The 24,581-nt window shown below is 42.9% G+C and overlaps 1 protein-coding gene across 2 annotated transcripts in view; it reads left to right on the top strand.

The window, feature by feature from the left end:
- The window catches only part of GAN (gigaxonin), a 63,840-nt gene extending 39,667 nt beyond the window's left edge, over window positions 1–24,173 (top strand). The window contains exons 6-11 of one of the 2 annotated variants that reach the window (XM_061173119.1): window positions 1,411–1,523; window positions 2,491–2,640; window positions 3,564–3,700; window positions 3,959–4,087; window positions 13,485–13,594; window positions 13,682–14,404. In XM_061173119.1, the coding sequence (XP_061029102.1) occupies window positions 1,411–1,523; window positions 2,491–2,640; window positions 3,564–3,700; window positions 3,959–4,087; window positions 13,485–13,594; window positions 13,682–13,863 (821 nt within the window). In that variant the 3' untranslated portion in view covers window positions 13,864–14,404. Of the gene's footprint in view, window positions 1–1,410; window positions 1,524–2,490; window positions 2,641–3,563; window positions 3,701–3,958; window positions 4,088–13,484; window positions 13,595–13,681; window positions 14,405–23,009 lie in introns of those variants that run through there. The other variant, XM_061173120.1, reaches the window with a different exon arrangement.
- Window positions 24,174–24,581: the final 408 nt, after the last annotated feature.

Here is a 24,581-nt window from a genome sequence, read left to right as displayed (position 1 = left end):
TGCTTAGGCAACATTTTATTTGAAATTTTACCATATTTAGAGACTGTTGGGCATCTTGACTCTGTAGCTTGGCCTTTCATCAAATCTGGAAACTTCTTGTTTGTTATGTCTTCATACGTCATCCTTGCTCCTTCTCCTCTGTCTCTCTGCTTTTGGAAGTCAGATCAAACATGGCTAGAACTTTCTACTCCAGCCCCTGCCTTCTACCTTCTTTTTGTTTTCTTTTTCATCTTTTTGCTTCTCCATGTTGCCTTCTCTGTGATTTCTTTTGATTCATCTTGCACTTAATGAATTCTCTCTTTAACTGTGATGAATCTGCCATTAAATCCATCCATTGAATTTTTTATTTAATCTGTTTTTATCTTTTTTTCCCTAGAAATTCTCTAAGTTTTTTTCAGATCTACTGTGTCACTTCTCTTGTCCCTTCTTCTAGAGTTACCTTCACATTTGTCTTTTTTAAAACACAGTGAGCATTGTTGTTTTATCGTCTTTCTGATTACTCCAATATTTGAAATTTGGAATCTTTGCAAGACTACTCCCTATTGTCTGCCTCCGCTGGTTCTTCTTCATAGAGTCTGGTTTCTTTGTATACCTGAGTATCTTTGACTGAGTGCCAAAGATTGTTTTATTAAAAATTATTTGTAGGGATAACGTGATGTTTTAAAATCTTAGAATGTTAGAATCTAAAACTTAGATAAACGTACTTTCTGTACTTTCTGTGTTTTTTTTCTGCCAGTTGCCTGAAAACACTACTAATTTGTAATTACTGTAAATCGAATTCAAATTTTGAGATTTCCTAGATAAGCAAGGAGATTTAAATCTGGCTTCTAATTCTGGTTGGCCTTCATCCTGTTGGTTAGAACTTCGGCGAGGCTTTCCTGCCAGAAGCCATGCTGTCTGTGGGCCTGGGATTTAGATTTCTATCTTCTTCATCCCCTCAAAGCCATTAAGAGAAAGGTTGCATTTTTCACAGATTGCTAAACGCCCTCAGAGCAAAATGGTTTCCACGCGTGGTAACCTCTCTAGGGCCCACATTTCCCTTCAGTTTTACCATAGTGTCTTGTTGGCTTCTTCTCCTTTAAGAAGACTATTTTAAATAGAGGCTGGGAACGGAACAGATGAACTGAGATAACTCAGAGTCACTTGCTGACCGGGTGGGTGGTGTCAGTCTTCCTTTTAAGGTGCAGGGTAGTGGGGATCCACACAGAGATCCCGAGGCAAGTGAAATGGTCAAAGTGACTCACAGATTTGGCTCTATCACCCAGGCTTGGTAAGATCTCGAATCCGTTGTTGTCAGAGAAGGTATCTCCACATCCTGTCTCTGCCCTTATGGCATTTGTATTTGACTGGAGATAGGTGTTGAAAACTTACATTTCAGCTTTCTTGCATGTATTCTTTGATTTTTTGCAGAAGGATTTTTGTTTGTATATGGGGGCCAAGATGAAAATAAGCAGACCCTGAGCTCAGGAGAAAAGTATGACCCAGATGCAAACACATGGACCACATTGCCACCAATGAACGAGGTAAAATACTGCTTTTGTAGTTTGTCTGATGTTTCTTTTTTCCCTTTAGCACTTTTGTTTGCTTTACATTTGAGTATAAGGAAAGAAGTAGCAGCCTCGCCAAGCGCCCCTGCCTGGTATGCGCGTGCCCCCTCCCGGCTCTGCTCCCCGTGCCTTCCCTCGCTCCCCCTTCTCAAGCCTCCTAGGAGTGCACTTGCTTTGGGGCCTTTGCCAGATACCCACGTGGCTCGCTGCTTGCTTCCTTCAGGGTTTGTCCATATGGCTCCTTCTCAGCGAGGCCTCCCCCGGCCTCTCGGCTCTCCTGCCCCCTCCCCTGCTTTCTTTCTCTTCGTACCACATAGAAGCTCCTCACATACTAGATCTTTTTCGATGGTTCGCACAAACTGTTTGATGATGGCAGCGCATTTTGTTTGTGTGGTCAGTGCTCTCCCTTCAGTGCTGGAGGGGGGCTGGGCACCCGGGAAGTGCTGTGAGTGGATGAGTGTGAAACACATCAGGTTCTGTTGCTCCAGGCAGCCTTAGCCCGGGCCTCTCCCCCTCCCGCCCCCACCTCTCCAGCCACAGGCAGTGCTGTTGATGTGGATCTTACTTGACTTCACACATCAGCTGGGAACCACTTGCTACCCACTGCTGCACAAAGATCATTTTACAGAGCCACACAGTAATAGTTCTCTTTCTTGTCGTGAGCTGTTGTGAGTAAAAAGTAAGGATTCTGCCAGTGAGTTCACCACGTGTGTAGTTCCCTTGTTCCGGGAAATCCCTGGACTTGGGTTCTCTGTCTATTGTGATAGAAGAGTGAGCTGCTAGGGAAATCAGAAATATTTGAGAGAGATGGTTTTGAGCCTGGTATTTCTTTGCTGGAACGCTGGAATATAATGATGTCTGTAATTTTTATTTAATGTATGAATATCAGCTTTCAATCTGATAGTTGGCCTTTTGTCTACAAAGATCTTTGATGTCTTTTCAGGCAAGACATAACTTTGGAATTGTGGAGATAGATGGGATGCTGTACGTTTTAGGAGGAGAAGATGGTGAAAAAGAGCTAATTTCCATGGAATGTTATGATATTTATTCTAAAACCTGGACAAAGCAACCCGATTTAACCATGGTTAGAAAGGTGAGAACTATATCTTGTGATAACTAATTCACAAATTGGATTTTAAAGTTATGTTTCTTCATTTCCTAGGTATGCCTTTTAACACAATTGATAGTGTTAAAAGAATTAACATTATAGAATTATGTCTTTGTTGGTAGCTTGCCTTCACTATTACCAGCCACACAGCAAGCTAGGAAACGGTGTGTGAGAGAGTTTATCTTGGCGGTGCGCTCTGGGCAACGCTGCTGTGTCCAAGGCCCACGCCTGATAAATGCTTTGTGATTGCACTAACCTAGGAAGGAACCAGGTCTCCCAAACCGGTTTTCTTAATCATCGTGCAGGACTGGGGAGAAACATTAATCCATAGGTAGAGAACTGCCATTGCTTACTGAGTAGAATGAAAACAAATGGCTCATGTTAGCTGTTTACAGCTTAGTCTGTATTTCTTTTCCCTGGTAGAGGCTGGAATTTCATCATCAGGCCAAAGCCTTGTCCAGCGCCCTAGGTATTTTACACCTTGGGTACTGGGATTTACTCATAATATGATCTCTCACTGTCTGTGCCCTTTCAACTGACTTACTTGGGGCAGGAGTTGAATGACATCTTGCTCCATGGAGTCCACATTCGTGGACTCTTCAAATAGTGGTGAGAACAGAGAGCCTGGAAAGCCACTTTAAAATTTAGGATTATTTACTTTTCTCACTTAGTGGAATAGTATTAGATGGAGTTAATCCTTTTCTGAGGATTCACAGTGTGTGTATTACCTTGCTCTTCTCATTTTTAAAAGCCTCTGTTGTAATATTGGAAGGCACCATACATAGTCTTACTATTAGAAGTCAGATCCTTTTCCAAATATTTGCCAGTGCTCTCTAGCCAAGCTGGTATTTACTCACCTAACTTTAATAATAAATGTTGCCTCCCCCACTGTTGCTTTCTGCTTTCAGATTGGCTGCTATGCAGCCATGAAAAAGAAAATCTATGCCATGGGTGGAGGATCGTATGGAAAACTCTTCGAGTCTGTGGAATGTTATGACCCACGGACCCAGCAGTGGACCGCTATCTGTCCACTGAAAGAGAGAAGGTGAGAGAACTTGGATAAGGACTGTGCAGAGCCCCCTTCGCCTGGCTTTTGTTTTTCCCTTCTTTCCAGCTAATCTTTTATTTGACTTGGCATTTGGTTGATATAACATTAAATGAATAAGCCATTTCCTGAAAAAGGAAGACCCATGTATTTGTGAAACGTTGAATGGCGCAGAGCTAAAACAAGCGTAAGAGGAATTACGGAATCGGGTCATGAGTTGCAAATCTAATACCTAGTATGCCCTATGTGGCCTTTCAGGTTTGGAGCTGTAGCTTGTGGAGTCGCCATGGAACTGTATGTATTTGGGGGAGTCAGAAGTCGCGAGGACATCCAGGGGGGCGAGATGGTAACCTGCAAGTCGGAATTCTACCACGATGAGTTTAAAAGGTATTTATGAATGGTTTCATGCGGCTTCTGCAACTTTTTCTTTATGCTTTCAAAGGCATGTTTTAGCTTTGTTTAGTTTTGTTTTCAAATTATTTCATTGAATTTATCTATTTATGTCTAATGCATAGTAGATATTTATTCAGTGACTTCAGAAATCTTGGTAACTCATAGGAAAGCCATAGAAAAATGCTTCTAAAATGTAGATCAGACCTTGACACTTTTGATAGCTTTTAGGAGAAAGTTTAAACTCCTTAACTTAGCAGATATGGCCTTTTGTGATTTGGCCTATGTCTACTGTTTCTGCTACTGTTCAACCCAGATGCGTCACTTGAGTCCCACTGAGTGACTTTTTTCCTCCAAAACATGGTATGATTGTCTCAGCTCTGTGCTTTTTTTTTTTTTTTTTTAACATCTTTATTGGAGTATAATTGCTTTACAGTGGTGTGTTAGTTTCTGCTTTATAACAAAGTGAATCAGTTATACATATACATATGTTCATATATCTCTTCCCTCTTGCATCTCCCTCCCTCCCACCCTCCCTATCCCACCCCCCTAGGTGGTCACAAAGCACCGAGCTGATCTCCCTGTGCTATGTGGCTGCTTCCCACTAGCTATCTGTTTTACGTGTGGTACTGTATATATGTCCATGCCGCTCTCTCACTTTGCCTAGAGTCTGTCATACAGAGTGAAGTAAGTCAGAAAGAGAAAAACAAATACCATATGCTAACACATATATATGGAATCTAAGAGAAAAAAAAAAAAGGTCATGAAGAACCTAGGGGCAAGACGGCAATAAAGACACAGACCTACTAGAGAATGGACTTGAGGATATGGGGAGGGTGAAGGGTAAGCTGTGACAAAGCTCTGTGCTTTTGTACTATTCCTTTTGCCTAATATTTCCCTTCCCATGTTTATCCAGTTAATTTGGCCTCTTCCAAAACTCTGCGTAATTATCACTACCCAGAGAAAGCCTTCTCACGTCTCCCAGTCTCAGTTAGGCTCCTCAATCTGGGATCCTATACATCCCTCTCTTGGATGTGATAGAGTTAACTGAAGCTCCTTCAGGACAAGTTCCAACTCAGCTTTGGGTCCTAGCTTCTGGCATCATACCTGGCCAGTATCAGACACTCAGTAAACGTGGTGTCAGAGATTCTTAAAACATCTGACAGGCTGCCATATGTCTTACAAAGTAGGCAGCATCCTTCCAACCCCCTCACTTCCCTCCTCTGACACGTTATATTGTTGTAACCACCAAACAGTATTGTTACTGCAGTACTATGTTCAAATCCTACAGGGAAACTGCCGTGCTGAAGTTAATCTTGTGATAGCATTTCAACTGTGTTACCAGAAGGGGGTGCCAGAATATAATGTTCAAGTTCATATTATTTTAGATAAGGGCAAACAATGAGCAGTTGCCAAGATTTTAGAAATATGTATAAATGTTACCTAACTATTAGTGTATTTTAAATTTAGGATATTTGCATAGCCTTTTTTCCCCCTTTTTCCTTCAATTACAGGGGGCAAACAGTCTTAGGAAAAGTTACTAGACAAAGTGTGAGAGCAGTTTGAGAATGCTTGCTCTGGTAGCGGTGGGGGGCAGAATTTCAAGGACTTTTCTACACTTCTCTTCCATAATATGTTACTGCGAGGGCTGACTGTTCAAGGTATGAAGTAGTCTATTAATTTCTTGCCCAAATGAATCCCAAAACAGTGTGCCCAACCTCTTTAACAAGCAGTGGTCAGTACGTTTGGTTTCTGATGAAATATTTTTATAAGCCTTTCTCATAATGACTGAATTACTGTTTGGACAGTGTGAGCTAGAGAGCTATAAACTCGCTTGCTGAAGTAATCAGGGTTGCTTATGGTTTTACCATTTTCTGTCCCTATTTTGATTGTATAGGACTTAAATCTGGCTGTAAAGTTTTTTGTCTGCCCTTGATATGCTATCAATTATTAGAACCTTTAGATTTCTATCAGGTTGTCTCATATTAATATAGTTGATAAGCTTCAGATATAAGTATATTACTTGCTTTCAGTTCATAATTGTTAAACATGAATATTGCTTCTTCCTTGCTATTTAAAAGCACTTCCAAATAAAATTTGTATTATCTTTAGTTTGCTTATATTCAAGTTCTCCAGTGTTGATTCACAAATAGAATGAAGAAAGCTTAACTTCTGTTGATATATAGGATTCTTGTTTAGATAACACTAAACATGCATATAACACTAAGTGCCATGTATTAACTCATTGAATCTTCAAAACAACCCTCTGAGATATAGTTACTCTTTTTATTCCTATCTTGCATACGAGGAAACCAAAACACAGAGAGGTTAAGTAATGTGCCCCAAAACACACAGGTAGCAGGTGGCAGAGCTGGAATTTGAACTCGGGCGTTCTGGCCCCAGAGTCCACATTTTCAGGCACCACACAATATTGCCTTAAAAATATAGGCTTTCCCATAAATATCTATAGAAGGAAAAAAAATCTGTAAGTAGTTTATTTCTTTAAAGATCAGATGTTTCCAAGTGTGTGATATTTGCATACTCTGGAAACTGTTGCCAGACGAACAACCTGCATTAGATTGGAGACCATTTACTGTTTTTAAGTAATCTCTTGTCTTTCCTGTCTTTGTTCCCTATTTTTAGGTTAAAACTTTCCTGGAAAAATGCCATATCTTACTATTTTCTGTGTTTCTGACTAAAAACAAAACTGTTTGAAGGAAAGCAAAAAAACATTGCCATTATTTATACCAAGTCATGGCAACAACTTCATATATCCAGAAAGGCAGTATATCTATTTCTGTTCCTTGTATATCCCTGTTCTTTTACTCGTACTACCATCCTCCCAGTGGTCCATATTCAAAATAAGGTCATCTTTGATTCTCTCTTACGCTTCACATCTCATGAGTTGCCAAGTTTTTTCTTTTTCTTTTTTTTTAAACTCTGTAGTATTTTTCACACATCCCCCCCCTTTATTTTTCTGCCCCGACTCCAGTGAGCTCACTCTTTTATATGTGCAAAGTCTTCTAACCAGTCTCTCTAATACATTACACCTACTTGTGCTTTTGAAAGATTAATCTGACTTTGGTCATTTCATTGTGATGGAAATTCTTCCTGTCTCCCCATTGCTTACCAAGTAAAGATAATAGTATTTAGCCTCCTACTCGGGGCCATCCATGATCTGAGGTTGAGAAAAATGTTCAGCCTTTTTCACTTTCTTCTTTTCATATGTTCTGTACTCCAGCTCACTTCTTACAGCCATCCTGTGTTTTATTGTCTCTGTGCATTTGCTCAGCCGAGATGCCCTCCCCCTTTCATTTTTATATTATAGGTAAATCATGTTAACTATTCTTTGAAGCCTAGATCTGTCAGTTTCATCTTTTGATGCCTGAATGTATACTTCGATAGACATCTTTGACCACTGGCTGAATCCCCTGTGGCCCTCTGACTTGTGGGTAAGGGACCATTATGGTAGCAAGGGTTAAGTGGAAGTCACTGGAACTTTCCTTCCCTGCCAAGATAGAAAACCAGAAGCAGTACTGCATCCTGAGGAATGTGCAGACATTAGTGCCACCGTCAAAGACTTGAAAATGCAAGAGTCGTGCTACGTATCATATCCCCACTTAACTCACTTAGAAAAAGTAGAAAAGTCAAGTGGATTTTGGAAAATAACCGTGAGCTTTCATAAACTGAAGCAGGTGGTTAAGCTGATCACAGACTCAGGCCCACGGGTGGGATCTTCATGCAGCACCGTGCCTGGCCTTGGTTGCTGCTGTTGCCTTAGCTGACGCCTTCTCTTCACACCAATCTGCAGCGACCACCAGCAGCTGTTTCTTGTACCTGGCAGGACCAGCGGTACCCCTGTACAGTGTTGCCTCAGGGCTGTGTCACTTTCGCCGTGTGCAGTATATTATTAGTCCCCAGAGATTTTGATCACCTTGGTGTGCCGTGCTGTATTGGTCTGCCCCGTTGACCATGTTACGCTGTTTGGATCTGAGGCTTAGGAAGTAGCACACACTACAGATGCCTTTGCAAGACATGTGAGCAAGAGGATGGGAGATGAACGCTGCTCCTAACCCAGTCTGCTTCAGTCATGGTCCAGCCAGGAGACAGAAACCACCTCGTAATCTGCAAGGGAGATTTAATGTACGTAGTTATTAACTAGTAAGAGTAGTTAGCTGCTAACAGGTGAGAGGATGCAGAAACAGCTGATGAAGGAAGCGCGACTACAGCCTTTAGGGAAGGTGCCCCAGGAAGGGGCAAACTGGGAAGAGCCCTCCCTGCCCCGCAAGGCTGGATTCACCTCCGTAGAGGAGGGTGTGCAGTGGCCCCGGACGTGGCAGAGCCCTGGGGTGCCGGGGCCAGAGCTGGTGCGTGGAAGCTGCCTGCTGGCTGGCAAAGGACCTCCCTGAGGGAGAGCCACTCTGGTCCCGCGGCACACAGGAGGCGGCAGAGCAGATGCAGGAAGGAAAAGGCCGCCAGCACCAGGGAAGAAGCCCTTTCCTCTCCCCAGCCCTGCAGTCCCGCCAGCGCTCTCTGCGCTGTGCCTCCCTTCTCAAAGAACCAGCTACGCACTGATGTTCATTTTCTCCACTTTGTGTTTTCTGTTTCATTGGTTTCTCCTCTTGTCTATGTTATTTCCTTCCTTTTACTTACTTTGGGTTTATTTTGTGCTTCCTTTTCTAGCTTCTTCAGGTAGCACATTAGATTTTTTAAATTTCTCTGCTGCGGTCTCCTATGTTTTTATCATAAGCATGTTTTCCTTTCCCTCACTGAGCATCGTTATGGTAGCTGCGTTCAGGTCCCTGCCTGGCAGATAATCCCAGCATCTGAGTCATCTCAGAGTTGGCGTCTGTTGATTGTTTATTTCCTTGCAAAGGGGTTTTCATTTTTCTGGCTCTTTTGTTGAGTAATTCTGGATTGCGTCCGGGGCGTTGCGAACATGACATTGTTGAGGCCCCGAGGTCTCTTGCTGTTGCTTCAGAGACTTGCTCCGGGCATTTAGCAGACAGTGGGCTTGGTTAGACTCATGGAGCCTCAGGTGCAAGCATTTGTGGATCCAGTGTCAGTCAGACGTGACTCAGGTGGATGCCCGTCTGTTTAGGGGCTCTTCTGTACCTCCCATCTTTCTGAGACCCCCGCACACTTCAGTGATCCTTGTTGCCCCAAGATGCTCTCCCCTGATTCCGGTGGCCAGAAAGACGGCAGGGTTTTCTCTAGGGCTTTTGTTCCCCAGAGCTGCCAGCCCCAGGCTGCCTTCAGACGGAGCTACCGAGGAACTGGAAACTCATTCCATGTGGGCGCTTGTTCAACTTTCAACTTCTTTCCCAAATCTGCCTGCATCTGCTCGGTCTCCAGAGCCCTCAGGCAGTCTGACTTCTGTATTTTGTCTGTCTGGAGTTCGTAGCTGCTTCTTGTGGGAGGCTCAGCCGAGCCCTCACTGAAGCTCGCTCTCCGCTCCCTCTCTCCTTCCCACCTTCTCTCCTTGCCTGTCTTACCCCTCCTACTCGGCTCTCTCTGAAGCTTGCCCCATTTTAAAGTTTCCTTTGAGGGAGGGGGGATTCTTAATTCTAAGTTACCAGAGGACACATCATTGTAGCCTCCAAGTCCTGAGGAGCCCACATTTGAGAACAGTGTAATAAAGGCATAATATTGCCTTGTCCATTACAAAAATTACTGCTACTTCACGATGCCTGCTACGTACTAGACACTGTGCAAAGTACTTTACATTGGCTGTTCCATTTCATCCTCACAGCGGACACCTGAGCTTGGTGATGGCGTCCCCACCTTACAAATGACGAAAGAGAGACTGGGTTAGCTCAGTCGTCCAAGGTCAACGAGGTGATAAATGGTAGAGAAAGAAATGCAGAACTACATGCCATTTATACCATTTTCAAAAGCAGCAGCTAAATATATGATCCAATTAAATTCTCATATTTTATGTACTTCAAAGCCTCAGCATTATATAAAATAGATCACATAGGATTATTTTTCTGAAACCCAGGAACTCTGAATCACTGATCTGCTTTGGACCAAATTTGGTAGACAGTCTACATAGACCAATTTCTTCAGCTTTGTTGAATTATTCCAGGGAGGAATTATGTTGAATTCTCAACTCTACAAAATTACTGAGAAATGCCCTTGTATTCTGATGTGTTCTTTCAGTAGATAATCTAGTCGCGTATGCCTTAATTCAGAAGAAGTGCCAGCTACCTTGTGGGCGTGCCTGTGGCCCTGTTGATGGACTTGCTGGAAGGGTTGTATGCCTCTCCAACAGGGTCATCCTGGGAGTGGCTCAGCTGCAGACAGGGCAGGGGGATACTCATCAGCTTTGTGTGATTCAGGACCTGGGAAGAATTTAAATGTCGAGGTTTAGTTATTTATGTTTAGCCTTGAAGACATAAAATATGAACAAACCAGTTATTGTATTTGACATTTTTCAAACTTTTTCTTTCAAAGGCCTGTTCGGGTCCCCATTTTCACTTTGCAGTGAGAGCTCTTAGATGTTTCCCTTTTCCTATTTATTAGAGGCATCTCGGAGGCAGGGGCCAAACTGAACTCCCAGTCCCAGCAAACTGCTTGATTCCAATCAACTTTCAGATGTTCGAGGAATCGGATGTTAGGTAAAGGTACTCAGGAACATGGCAGCTTTACAGCAGCTTTGCTTCTGAGTTGTTCCATGATCTTGGACAAATCATTCTGCTTCTGGGTTTCTTGGGATTAAAAATATGGAAGCTACTCCTTTATATAACAGTCTGGGAAGAGTGCTCATTGAAATAAAAGTGCTGTTCTTAGTGAAATAATTTTACATTTGTATTTAACATCAAGATGCTGTAGACCTTAGCCAGTGGCTTCTTGGACACTTGATGGCATACAGTTAGACACACGGGAACAGTGCCAGGGCATCTTCGTGCTCTGATGGTGAGTGGAGGCCCAGACACTGGTAGTTCTGAAGGGTTTAGATACATTTCCAAGATCTGACTGAGGTCTGCTCTGACCTGGCTATGCCTTTAGCTATTAAAGGGAAATTGTTTGGTCAGATTACCTTAAGTAAACATTTTTACATAGCAGAGTCATTTGTTTTTGTTTTAAAGCAAAAAAACCCTTTTATTTTGGAATAATTTTAGACTTGTAGAAAAGTGGCAAAAATAGAGTTCCCAAAAGCTTCTCCCAGCTTCACCCAGCTTCTCCTAATGTTAACATCTTACATACCATAGTACAGATATCAAAACCAGGACACTCACATAGGTACAGTATTATTAAGTCAACTACAGACTTTATTCAAATTTCACCAGCTTGCCCACTAATAATATTTTTCTCTCTGCTCCGGGATCCGATCCAGGACCTGACATGGCTTTCAGTTGTTGAGTTTCTTCGGTCTTCTTTAATCTGTGACGGTTCCTCAGTCTTTCCTCGTCCTTCATGACCTTGACACCCTTGAAGGTTACTGGTCAGTTTTTTACTAGGGTGTCTCTTCATGTGGGTTTGTCTCATGACCTCTCGTGAGGAGGCTGAGGTGGCACGTTTGGGCCAGGACTCCCACAGAAGTGCTGCTGGGCCCTTCTCAGCCCGGCATCGGGGGAATGTGACGTCGATAATGTCTCGTTACTGGTGGTGCTAATCTTGACGACTTGGTTAAGGTGGCATCTTCTGGGTTTCCCCATTGTAAAGTCACTATTTCTCCCTTTGTAATTAATGAGTATCTTGGAAGAGAGAATTTGAGAATATGGGAATATACTGTTTCTCCTTAAACTTTCACCACTAATTTAGCATCATTGGTGGACTGGCCTTGCAGTAGTTATTACTGTGCTGTTTGCCTAATGGTGATTTTTCTGCTTCCCTCATTCCTTCTACCTTTGTCAGCTGGAATTCTGTAAAGAAGACCTGCCCCTTCTCCCTATTTTTTTTTAATGTATTCAGTCATTTGTTTTTGTCAGTATGGACTTATGGATATTTATTCTATGAGTTATCTGTCCAGGACTGTCATTATTTATTGTGTTGCTTCAGTTGTTCCCACCGTGGCCATTGGGAGCTACTGCGTATCAGCTCCGCTGTCCTTCTGACACAACTCATCCTTCTTTAAGCTCTTCCTATGTGGCAGCACAAGATGATCCAGGCTCATCTTGTATTTTCGGCCTCTTCTGTGGAGTCAGCCACTTCTTCATGGAGCCCTGGCTCCTTTTAGTGGCTATTAAATTGATTTTCAACGGAAGTACCAAGCAATTTAGTGGGGAAAGAAACGTCTTTTCAGCAAGTGATGCTGGAACAACTAGGTATCTGTATGGGGGAGAAAAAGGACTTGACTCTTATACCTCATACCATACACAAAAGTTAACTTGAAATGTATCCTAAGACATAAGTGTAAAAACTGAAACAATAAAATTTCCAGAAATTTTAATTTAAAAAACCTTTGCAACCTTGGAGTAGACAAAGATTTCCTAGGAGGACATAGAAAACATGAACTATAAAAAGAAAAAAATGATAAACTGGAATTCATCAAAATTAAAAAACCTCTGTTCTCAAAAGTCCCCATTAAGATAATGAAAAGACAGTCTACATGCTGGGAAAAAGATTTGCGATACATGTATCCAAGAAAGGACTTGTATCCATAAAATAAAAAGAATCTTAAAATTTAATAAGAAGACAGAAAAGCCAATTTGAAAAATGAGCAGATCTTGGAGCAGAAATTTCACAAAAGTAGATACATAAAGTGTCCAGTAAGCACATGCAGAGATGGTTAGCACCATTGGTCTTCAGGGAAAAGCACACCACTCATATGGCTAAAATGAAAAAGACCGACAGTACCCGAGCTGGCAGTAATGCCAAGCAGTTGGAGTTTTCACATGTTGCTCGTTGGAATGCAAAATGGCGCAACACCTTGGAAAACAGTGTGGTGTTTTCTTATCAAAGGAAATATACGTTTAACCATATAACCAAGCAATTCCATAACGTAAGCCCACAAAAGAGCTTTGCTCTCTCAATTCCAAAATAGCTTCACTCACAATAGCCAGACACTGGAGGCTGCCCAAATGAACCTGAACAGGTGAATGGGTAACAAATTCTGCTGTACCATGTAATGGAATCCCGCTAAAGATAACAAGAAATGAGATAACGATGAAGCCACAGCACGGATGAATCTCCTTCACACTGTGCTGAGTGAAGGAAGCGGACTGAATAGTGCACTCTATGATTCATTATATGTGACGTTCTGGAACAGACACACAACTAAGTCTTCAATGACAGGAAGGATATGAGTGTTTCCCCAGAAGAGGGGTGTGGGTGTCGTGCCTTGTACTGTAGGTGGCTCACTGAGTTTTGTCATCTCAGTCTGCTGAGATGTCGTGGACACCCTTTGACCTCCTTCATTCTGTCATTCTGTCCCTCTGTTTGTTCTCAGGTGGATCTATCTTAATGACCAGAATTTATGCATCCCCGCCAGTTCCTCTTTTGTGTACGGAGCTGTCCCCATAGGAGCCAGTATCTATGTCATCGGAGATCTTGATACAGGTCAGAATGTTACAGTGATCTTGTCGGAACCGTTTCCCGGTGATTCCGAGGCACGGTGTGTCACCTCTGCTTATTCTCACGGCGCAGGTACCAATTACGACTACGTGCGCGAGTTCAAAAGGAGCACGGGAACCTGGCACCACACCAAGCCCCTCCTCCCCTCCGACCTCCGCCGCACCGGGTGTGCAGCCTTACGTATTGCGAATTGCAAGCTTTTCCGCCTGCAGCTTCAGCAGGGCTTGTTCCGCATCCGCGTTCACTCACCTTGACGGGGCCGTGGCGCGGAAGCGGAGCTCCTGACCAAGCGCGCCGGGACGCGGCGCTCTGCGAGGGGACAGAGATGGCAGGCGACCCTTGCTCTGCGCCGGCCTCTGTGCGGTAACGCGAGTGGTTTTGTAACGCTTAGGAGCCTGGGCTTCCAGCTCTTGTTCGGGAGAACACGTAACTGCTGAAAAAAAACGAGGAGGAGTCAGTTCCTCCAGGAGATGTGCCCCTAGACCAACCGGGCTAGTCAGCGTCAGAGGAAAAGGGAAGTGGGAATCCGTGTCATGTAAAATCAGGAAGTTACAGCACCAAGGTGCATGTTCCCCGCGGGGAACTCACGTCTGGCTGACCGCTGTGTTCGAGTACCTGGCTTTGGTTAACAAACGAGCAAACATGCATATATCAACATATCCAAACATACCGGGATTGCTTTTCCACTGCACTTGGAAGGAGATATTATGCCTAACTCTGCCCAGCAATTTAAGGTTTGTGCCTAAAATGTTAGATTGGACTCAATGCCAGTTAGTCTCCACTTACTACTAGTTCTCTGTCCTAAGAATCTTTTTTAAACTAAATTATGATGAATGGAAACTAAGATAAAATTTCTCTTTTATGACATTCTATCTTAGTAATCCAAAAGAGTCAATAAATTAAGGAGTCAGGTGGCAGCCCTCCTGTGAATTTAAAGGAAGATGCTGACTTCTGTGTTAATTCAGATGAAGATGTGTCATGCCGTCATTTCTGGGGTTGTGAAGGATCTCATGCAGTGCCAGTCTTCCTTTCCAACTAACCAGAACTGTTTTATAAATATGAGGATGTTCGTGAGTAGGAGATTTTGTAAAAGAAGGACCTGAGCCGGACAAATAATAAAGGTCTGCTATGACCAAAAAAAAAAAAAACGTCCAGAGAAAATATATAGGGATCAAAAACTTTTAAAAGTAATCTGTCTGAAAGCACACAAAGTCTTGTTTACTACTGTCTAGGATTTGAAAACGTGTCTTGGAATGCAAATCCATGTTAAGAATCTAGTCTTTGTAGCAGAATTTTCTCAACGCCGTTCACTAGTACGAGTTTCAGACAAACTACATTACAAGTAAAGGTTGGCTGGTAGAATAAACTACCTCAACTTAATTTCATTCTGTTCGTGTAGAGCAAATTAATCCTTTCCTCCTTCCCTCCCTCTCACTCCCGTGTCGACCCACTCAACCCCACTCCCCAAGGGGGAAGAAGTCTGTCATTAGTGGCACTTACCTTGTAAGATATTTTGTTTTCCATTCGAATTATACCACCTTAGTGTGAAACCAAGGAGTTCAAAGTGCTTGATGACTTCATCATTTGAATTTTATGCAATGTCAAATTTCTAATCAATTTAATATAGAGCTCTTCATTTCTAATTGTTTTCTACAGCTTCCCCCCCCCCTTAGTATATGGCTATAAGAAGCAGCATTTAGTCTTAATGATTAATAAATGTGTAAGTGTATCCTTTGGTTATAAATTTGAGAATAGGAATTTCTCCTAGAAAATTCCTTCCTGGAATGTCTGTATGCTTTTCCCATGCATATAAAACATCGCTTGTCTTTTCCCACCCAGGAACAGTAGAAGTCAATCCAGTGCTAGAAAAGTCACTGAGCAGCCTTGTCTGTGGGAATTCTAAAGAATGTTGTGTGTGCACATTAACTCTCCATCCTGGCAGAGACATGGGTAAAAGGAGGTACAGGGTTTTCCTCTCCTCTATCAGAGGCACTGGGCCAGATTTGCCAGCCATTCACATAACAGTCAGATTTGACACGTAAGTCAAAACCAGCCTCTTTGCTTTGTACCGTGTACCAGTCAGCTGTTGTCTGCACGCTTTCCCCAGGATACCTTGGATGTCTTTTAATCAAAGCAAACTGCATGGCCACTGCAAAGAAAGAAAACTTTCTTTGTACAACTAGATGTTAGTTTTAGAGGAAATAAATTTCTGAAAAAGTGGATTTTCTTTGGTAAAATGTCCCATACAGAACAGAACCTTGGCCTTCAGAAGCCACAGCTGAGATACATTAAAGTGGTAACTGATGTCCTATTAAAGCCATGACAGTCAGCAATTCTCTTTTCTTTAATTTCTGAAATTTAAAGTCCTTCCCAGGCTACGCCAGGCGTCTCCAAGGAGACAGTTCATTGTTTAGGAGTGAATGGGTCCCTGCTGCAATATTATCAGTGCCTGCATGACTTGGTCAATTCATTTTATGAAAGTAGTTTTTTTTTTTTAATTTAGTTCATTGACACTGTAGCTGCAGAAATTAGGTAACTTTTTTAAAATTAAATTTGCCACATAATATGGGATGCAATAAACAAGAAAAGCTGCTAAGTGCCAAACTGTTATTTTACTATATATAAATATAAAAATATTACATTGAAGTGTAGGGATGTATTTAATTTTATTATGTTCCAAAATTAATCATGACTTTTTTGTGAATTACAGTTACTTTAGTATCGTGAAAAAATTTTTAACTCATTTCACACAGGTTTGTGTTTTAACCATCCATTTATGCCTTGAAATATCCTTTCTTGGTAAATTTTTGATACTTATTTTTCCATTAGGCACTTTTATCAGGTGTATATTGGAAATTAGTGGCGAAAGATAGATCTTAAAATTTTAAATACAGTATCTTTGGGGGAAGTGCAATTTATTTTCATTATCCGCCAACAGAAGGAAAGTTGTCTCAGCTTAGAGTAATTTAAAGGATTTCTTCTAGGCTACGGTCTAAAGTAGGTTTGTTTGTTTCTTTGTTTAACACATCCAAATACAGATTTTTTTTCAAAGATTTAAGTGTTTAATTTAAAATGAAGTTTTAAATTTTTTTGTGATAGTGCTTATATCCTGTGAGATGTAAAAGTGTGAGAGAGAGTGTGTGTGTGTGTGTATGTGTGTGATGTGACTAGGTAAGTCTGTTTGTATATGTTTACCTTTGGAATTGTCGTTCCAAACTACATATATTATCGTCTCCTGGTGCTTCAGATAAATTCTTGAGCCTGTGGTCCTTCAGTTTATACTACTGTGTTAAACTCATGTTGAGTGTATATATTGATGTATTTGTAGTTTGTAGTAAGTTTTACTTGGCGTTTGCATTTCTTTTCTTTAGCATATTAAAAGCAGTGTTAGCGTTTACCAACTCATAGTTGCTATGTTATAAAGATTTGGCCTAAGAAATTTCTAAATTCATCAGTTCTTTTGCTGCTATGAGGAGTTGATAGCTGACGGTAGGCTTTTTTCAAACTGTGCAACCACCAAAAAAGAGTATTTGGGGGATGTTGGAAGGCATATTGTTTGTCTTGAAGTGTTCTGTTATCTTTCACTACCACGTTAATGATGGCACTTTCTTCGGTGATGCTTTGGAAGTGCCATTTTGTCATTTATGAGTGAGGAGTTCCCTAGGCAATGCATGGGCGATACATCGTTTATATTGATGTGGTAAAGACAGGGCTCCTTTGCTGTGGCACTGCAGTTACTCAGGGTAGCAAGTTAGGTTTTTAGAGAAATGTGTTAGCTGCTTAGGTCCTTTGGGGTTCAGTTTGGTGTGTTCCTGCTTCATTGCACCAAACCAGGGATCTCCAAAAGTTTTCCGAGGAGCATTAAAAACACTGCAGTATTACCTTCCAGAATGTTGGCTTTCTTGATTCAAGAGGAGGCTGCCTGTGGTCAGATGAAGACATGTGATTATCCGGGGAAAGAATGAGGTGGCACTTTCACCACATCAGTTTTGAAGGTGCTGGAACCCCCGTACAGAGCACCCTGTGGAAGGGAAGGGAAGGGTGAGGCTGCTCTGGTTCAGTGGCTGCGCCTGGAGCCGTGAGAGGAGAGACTCCAGCCGGCACAGAAAAGCCCGCCCTGGGTTTAATCAACAGGGTTGATTGAGCACCTACTCAGAATTCTCCTTGGGTTTCTGGGGAGCTTCACAGTGAGGCAGATGAAATCCTGCCCTCCCTCTAGACTGTAAACTCCTTGTGGGCAGGAACCCTACTTTAGTCTTCTGCTAATCCTAGTGCTTGGCACACAGTAGGTAGTCAATAAATGACCAATGAATACAGTGTCCTTGTGATCCAGGTGACGTTCTTCACAGGATTGAAAGGGACTTGCTTTTAAATGAGAAACTTTGCACACAGATAGGCCGGCCTCATAATACAGAGTGGGAAACCAGTACAGAATAAAAAGTGCAAAGTGCCTGACTTATATGTGACGCACAGCTCTGTGGTCTCCATATGTTCTGGAGGATTTCTGAGACCCTGTACTCAGCACACCCAATAACGTTTACCGCATCTAATGTTGGGTTTTGTTCACTGCTTTTTATATGGGGCTCAAAATCTTTTCCAGAACGTACTGCTTTGATCCTCACGTCTCTGTGATGGGTGCAGTGCTCTCCATTGGACAGAAAGCAGCCTTTGAGGCCCAGTGGATACAGCTTCATTCCCCGCTTCAGATGTGAGTAGAAGCCAAAAAGTGGAATCTGGTCTTTGGATTATCAATTTCACTGTTCAGTGTATTAGAATATCACTTAATTTTTTAGGCATACAAGTATTTTTAATCATATAATAACCATTTATGGTATAACTTAAACCCCCAAACATATTCTTTGCAAGTTGCACAGATATAAACTAAAAGATCTTTGGTTTTCTTTGTCATTTAGCTGTGGGATATTTAAGAATTTACTAAAGTTGTAAGAACAGAAGTCATAAGCGTTTGTGTTTGAGAGAGAAGCTGTTTTTACTTTTAAAAGCTGAAGCTTCATTTATCCTTCCCTTTCTTACCACATGTAATCAGTAAGGGAAAAGATACTGTGTCTTAGAATGTTGAGGAAAGCATTTTGCTAGCTTTCTAGTAATGCCTGAAGTATTCCCTAGAGCTGGTTGATGGAAGTTTATGGTACAAGGGTGAGGAATGTCCCACTTGCCCACATTTGAGGGGAACGTGAACTCAGGTGAGTTAATCCTGCCTGCTGGCAGCGGAGTCCTCCTGGTGTTGAACTGGAGACTTCCTCTATTTTTTGGCAAACCGGCTAGTAAAAATTCTAAATTTTTTGTAATTTTTTTTCAGAGGTAATTCTATTATTTTAATTTTAAACATATCTCAACTTGGTCTCTGCAGTATGTGACGTGTGAGAAGCTCAGATGTAACTCTGTATTCTTTGGACTGACGCATATTGATTAGGAAAGTTAGTTCTTTTTCAATTCTATCATTGAAGTTCTCTAAGCGAATGGATTTTTAAACTCCTTCCCTTTCTTATGAAATCAAATATCTAATAACATTGCATAATTATCTAGTGAGAAATGTCTGTTGCCTTCTCTTTTTCATGTTGAGATAAAAACTAATCTTTTAAAATTGCTACTCACCTGAAATTTAGGCTAATTATAATTTTTTTTTTTTTTTTTTTGATATTGACGTCCTCCTGGCCCAACAAAGTTGTTGTAAACTCTTAAATCACTGTGATCTGAATTAGAGAAGGTGCAGGTAGGAGGGGGTGACAGCCCACGAAGTCTGGGTACACATTGCGTAAGATGACGTGGAGAAAGCTTAGCCACTTCCTGTGACCCAAGTAAATGAATGGCCACTTCAAATAATTCAGATCCCGAGTGGCTGTAGGTTCATCTTTCTTTCTGGTTGGTGAATTATATTTGTTAGAACTTTATTTTTAGCATGTCAGTACAGCTTTTTAAGTACCTTATTTTTATTCCTCTCACTCATCAATTACACACAAGGTGTACCTTAGAACCTTGGGTTAAATTTTTTCAAGTTAAACCGAGGAATTTGGTTCACAGTTTGCTTTATCATGTTTCCTGTTTAATCGGATGAGAATTACACATGCACTTATTCCCTTGTTCTTCGTGTTTATAGGAAAGACGCTGTTCTCGGCTACCTCATTATGTAGTGTTGTGCTTGATCCCCTGCCAGTTTAGAAGAATTCAACACATTCTGTCCTTTAACAAAAGCCTGGAAACAAGCAGTAAGTGGCCTTGAGGAATACAATTCTCTAAGGCGTAGTTTCCATTTTACTGCTTTTTTTTTTTAATAGGCACTTTTAATCAGGAGGAACAGTAATTCTCCTAGAGCTGCTGCAAAGTGATTACTTGAAACTCAACTTGAACTTTAAAGAGTCTTTACAAGGCTATGTTTTCATAATGTAGAAAAGTAGTATATTTAAACACCACTGCTGTGTAAAATAGAGGGCTTCATTGCCATCGTCATTCAGATCAGACAGGAAATCTTGTCTGTCTGTAATTTGACCCAGTGTTTGGGATTTGGATGCTTGGGGCTACTGTTCTTCATATTCTGTAAGGTGCTATTGGGAGCAGTTTAAGGGTCTGTTAAGTGTAGTTTCATGAATTTGTTTCCCAAGAATCTTAATTTTGATGAAAGTATAGGGCTCATCAAGAAGTTCCTCTTCTCTTTTAGTTCTGATAACCTGGGGTTTTAAAATGAAACTCTGAAAGTGCAGGGTTGAGTTGACCAAACAACATAGAACTGCATTACACTTAAAATCACGAGTGATCGGGTTTGTTTTGTGTGTCAGTGGAATGTCCCCAGCTTCCTCCCCTACGCACCAACTGCACAGGGCACGTGTGGGTGCTGTCCTCGCCAGCATCTGTCAGCCTACCTGGCTGGTGAGTTAGGGCGAGCTGCGGGGCCCATCACTTCTCGTAGACAGACCTTCCATTCCGGGGGTGATTTCTTATAGGAATTACCCAGTACCCTTCATGGCCAAAAAGAGTTATGCCCATTCCTAAAAACCTAGCATACTAGGAATAACTTACATACCAGGTGAGATCTAAAACCTTAACTGTCCCTGTGCATTAAGATTTAATGGATGTGCTTGTGGTTTTTAGACTAAAGGGCTTGCTCCTGACAGCAGTATTCTGGCAAAGTTCTCCTCGGGTGGATCTAGCCGTCGGCCATGAGGCATTCCCTTAGGTGGTTTCCAAGAGAACCGAGGTTCACCCATCTAAAGCCCCAAGCTTTTGTATTGTAATGGTTTTGAGGAAAATATCTGTAAGCATCCTCTGTACTGTCCCAAGTGAACCCAATGGTTGTGAGCACGCGTGGGCTTCAGGGCCGGGTGCACGTGGGTTTGGAGATGCTGGCTGCTGGCTGCTTCGTGAGCTTCAAAGCCCTTTACCCCGTAGAAAGAGATGATGGGTGTTTACCTGCTAGGGCTGCTGTGAGGAATCAGTGGAGTAAGGACGGTGAGAACTTGGTGTCTTGCACACAGATGGGGTGGTTGGGATCTCAGCTGCCATTGCCGCCCGTCTCAGCCTCTAGTCACTCGTGGTCTCAGCTCTCGCCCCTCGCTGAGTGTCCCCACCCTTAGTGCTTTCTTTTTTCTCACGTCTGCCACCACAATACACAAGTAAATGCATATTTGCACTTCCAAGATTATTTATTTTCTGGGTCCATGACTCCGTTCTCCTCCTACTTCTCTAAGACCTCAATTCAAGGTAACTCTAGACAGCAGAAACACCCCAAAATATGTGTTTAGAATATTTAGAGTGGTTATAAATATCCCTTATTTCAGGGTTTGCCTAATGAAGTACTCTAATAATATTTAAAACTCTTTCCTGAAGTTGAATTTTTCTTTTTTCCCTAAAATATCAAAGGTAGTAATCTATATTAGTCCAATAAACTGGATGTTTTCTAGATCTCTGTTTGAGATCAGTATACCTGAACTATGCTTTCTGAACTTGGATGTTATGTGGAACCTAAAAACAAACAAACTTTGTGTTACGTGTGTGTGTGTGTTACGTGTGTGTGTGTGTGTGTGTGGGTGTAGAACTTCTGTACCTTCAGGTAAAGAAGGGTTATTTAACAAAGTGATAACAAAAGTGAGCTACTTAATCCTTTTATAAAATCACTTCCTTTCCAGTTCAGATTACAGACTGGTGAATTTAGTGGTACATGATATACCCAGCTTATCTTGACTTCAGTAAGACATTTGATAAAGTCATTCTTGATATTTTTGTGATTGAGAAAAGGAAGTAGAAATAGGTTTAAAAGGGCTGAGAAATACCCAGGCAGTGTTGATAGGAACGGGCCCTTGTGTCAGCACAGATGGGGGTAATCTAGCAGTATGCATTTTTAACGTTTTCACTAGTAACTTGTATAAAACTATAGACGGCGGAGGAAAGTGTTGGGTGTTAGGGTCTGTAGTGCTTTTTTTACAGTCTAATAACATGGCTAAATATAGTCTTATGTCTAGGTTCAGAGAAGACAGTTCCCAATTGAAAGGGAAAGAAAAAAATGTGTGTGTGGGGGGGAAATCATTGATAATTTGAACATAAGCCAACTGTTTAAAAAAATAGTGCCCTTGTCTGTGTGGGGGGCTGGTAGCCCGAAGAGGAAGTCTGTTCCATCCACATGCTGCATTGATGGGCCCTGGGAACTGCACTGAGCTGCCAACTCCGGGCACCAGCGCCTGGGAGGCCGCCCGGGGGATGACAGCCGTGTTGGTGGGCTCTCTGGAGGCCTCAGGCTCTGGCCTGCTGGGGGAGCTTTAGAAGGAGCAGATGTGTGTGCCCCAGAGCGCCTTGCTCAAGCCGAGAGGCAGAAACTATAGAGGCAGAATGTTTCTGTCGCTCTTAGAACTTTCTAGAATTGCCTCGTGATGAAATCTGTGCCTCCTGTGGTTCTGAGCGCTCAGCTCTGAGAATCACCCCAAGGATGCCCCCCTGCAGCTGGGACTAGCGGGTGTGACAGTGTCAGCCATGGGAGTCTTGCACGGTGACAGGATGTTGTCACAGGCTCCAAAGCTCCTTGCAGACAAGAGGTTCTGTGAACAGTTTAGTAAAAACGGAGGGGAGGGGGGCGGGAAATAACGTTTGTATTTTAGCTTTCACATTGTTTTTGAGGAGAAGGGCCTTTGTTCCTCCTGACGTGTGCTCTCTCCCCGCCTCCCTCCCCTCCGTCCTCTCTGCCCGCTCACCGTCTCCTGATTGCGGCCCCTGGCCCACGGCTACAGCCAGCTTCAGCGGAACCTTCAGAAATAGACGTACTTCTAGAGATTTCCCTAAAACCGTATTGTTAACTAGACAGTGATTCTTGCTGTTTATATACTCTTTGTTCTAAATCCCTCAGTACCTCTGTAGACTTAAGAAAGCTGATAAGTAAAAATCGGACTCTTTTAAGCAGGGCCTGGGACGCCATCGAGGGGACCGTGCACCGGGGGGAGTTGGGTCGGCTGACCTCTCCCAGCCCCTCCCAGCTCCAGGAACGGCCACCTCGCTGATGGGTTACTTCGTCATCCCTGGAGAAGCGTTTCCAGAGGACCTGCTTCCTCTCGGGTTCTGTCCCTCCCTCTCCTATGAAAGCCCCTGCAGTCTTCCTCCCGGTTGACGGGGCTGCAGGGGCGCCACTCCCCCTCTGTGTCTCCTCCCGACCCCACCTGCCCCAAAGCCCAGGGACTGAGCAGAGGCTGGGACGGGCACGCAAGTCCAGGTCCAGGTCCGAGGGAGGGAGCTCTCCGCGTTGTTCTCCGGGTGTGTGCCTTCTCCCCATCCCCTCGGTCGTCTTCACTCACGGGTAACCCTTTGTTTGAACCAGTGTTCACTTTCCTCCCCATGTCCCGTTGTGCCCGCACAGACTGCGGGTGGGATCTCCCAGGACATAGGCCCTTCCTGCAGTTGGCACTTCTTTCTGGGCGGTTGAGGAACTTTAGTCAAGATGGGAGGAGGTATTTTGGTTGCGTTCTGAAGCGTACCCTTATTTACCTACTTTTCTTGGCAATCGCATCCTCACCTGCCCTCTATTTTCATCCCGTGGCCTCTCCCAGTCTGGTTTTTTAACTGCTTGAATTATGTATCCAAAAGAGTGGGGGGCGCGCTTCTGGTTCCCCAGACCGCTAACCTAAAAACATGTGTTGAAAAAGCATGCTTCCGGGAGCCCTCACCTGGCCTCTGTGACCAGCACTTTCAGCCGCCAGAGAGCCAGAGCGGTCGCCCAGGCCGGGCAGCTCCCAGAGTCTGCGCTGCTCTGCTCCTTGCACTGAGAACCGGCGGGGCCCAGAGCCTCCCGCCCAGGCATGGCCAAGTGCATCTCTGCGGCTCCTTAAGGAGCTAGACTGGAACAGCCTCCCCGGGGCCCCGGGCGGCCTCACCTTCCACACCTGCACCGGAGGTTCTCAGGGCTCCTGTCTGAGCCAGGAGCAGGGGCCCCAGATGCCAGCACCCAGCTGCCAGGCACCGTGCGGGCTCCGCCTCGTCCTTTTCTCTTATTTAGCTCTGATTAAAAACACACTGCACTCCAAATTGTGAATAGGATCGGAAATTAGAATTCCTCATTTACAGTAAGAGAGAGACCATCTTTACGTATTTTTTTCAAAAGGAATTTTTGCTTCAGAAAACACTCCAGAAAGTAAATGTATTCTTGTTAATCTAAGCATATGCTCATTGAATTGGACTCTATGCTCTGTATAAAATTACGTAGGATCTTGTACGTGGGGCAAAAGGGTATGTATCATCAGCTTAAAAACAAACCTTCAGTGTCGGTGGGTTTACAGCTTTGTTTTCCTATAGGGGACCTCAAAATTCAAGTTCTACGTGAAAACAGAGATCAGCCAGGTTCCATGGGGTAGATGATTTTATGGTGGGAAATGTCTCAAGTAGCCTTTAGTTGAGAAAAGCACAGGCGCTTTAGCAATACTTGCTTCATTAAATATCAGTGGCTTTTTCTGCTGATGGGATTCTTTTCATTTTGACTCAT

Source organism: Eubalaena glacialis, chromosome 18, assembly GCF_028564815.1.
Source record: "Eubalaena glacialis isolate mEubGla1 chromosome 18, mEubGla1.1.hap2.+ XY, whole genome shotgun sequence".
NCBI lineage: Eukaryota > Metazoa > Chordata > Mammalia > Artiodactyla > Balaenidae > Eubalaena > Eubalaena glacialis.
Note: the sequence above shows the minus strand (reverse complement) of the source record. Positions and strands in the feature narration are given on the sequence as shown.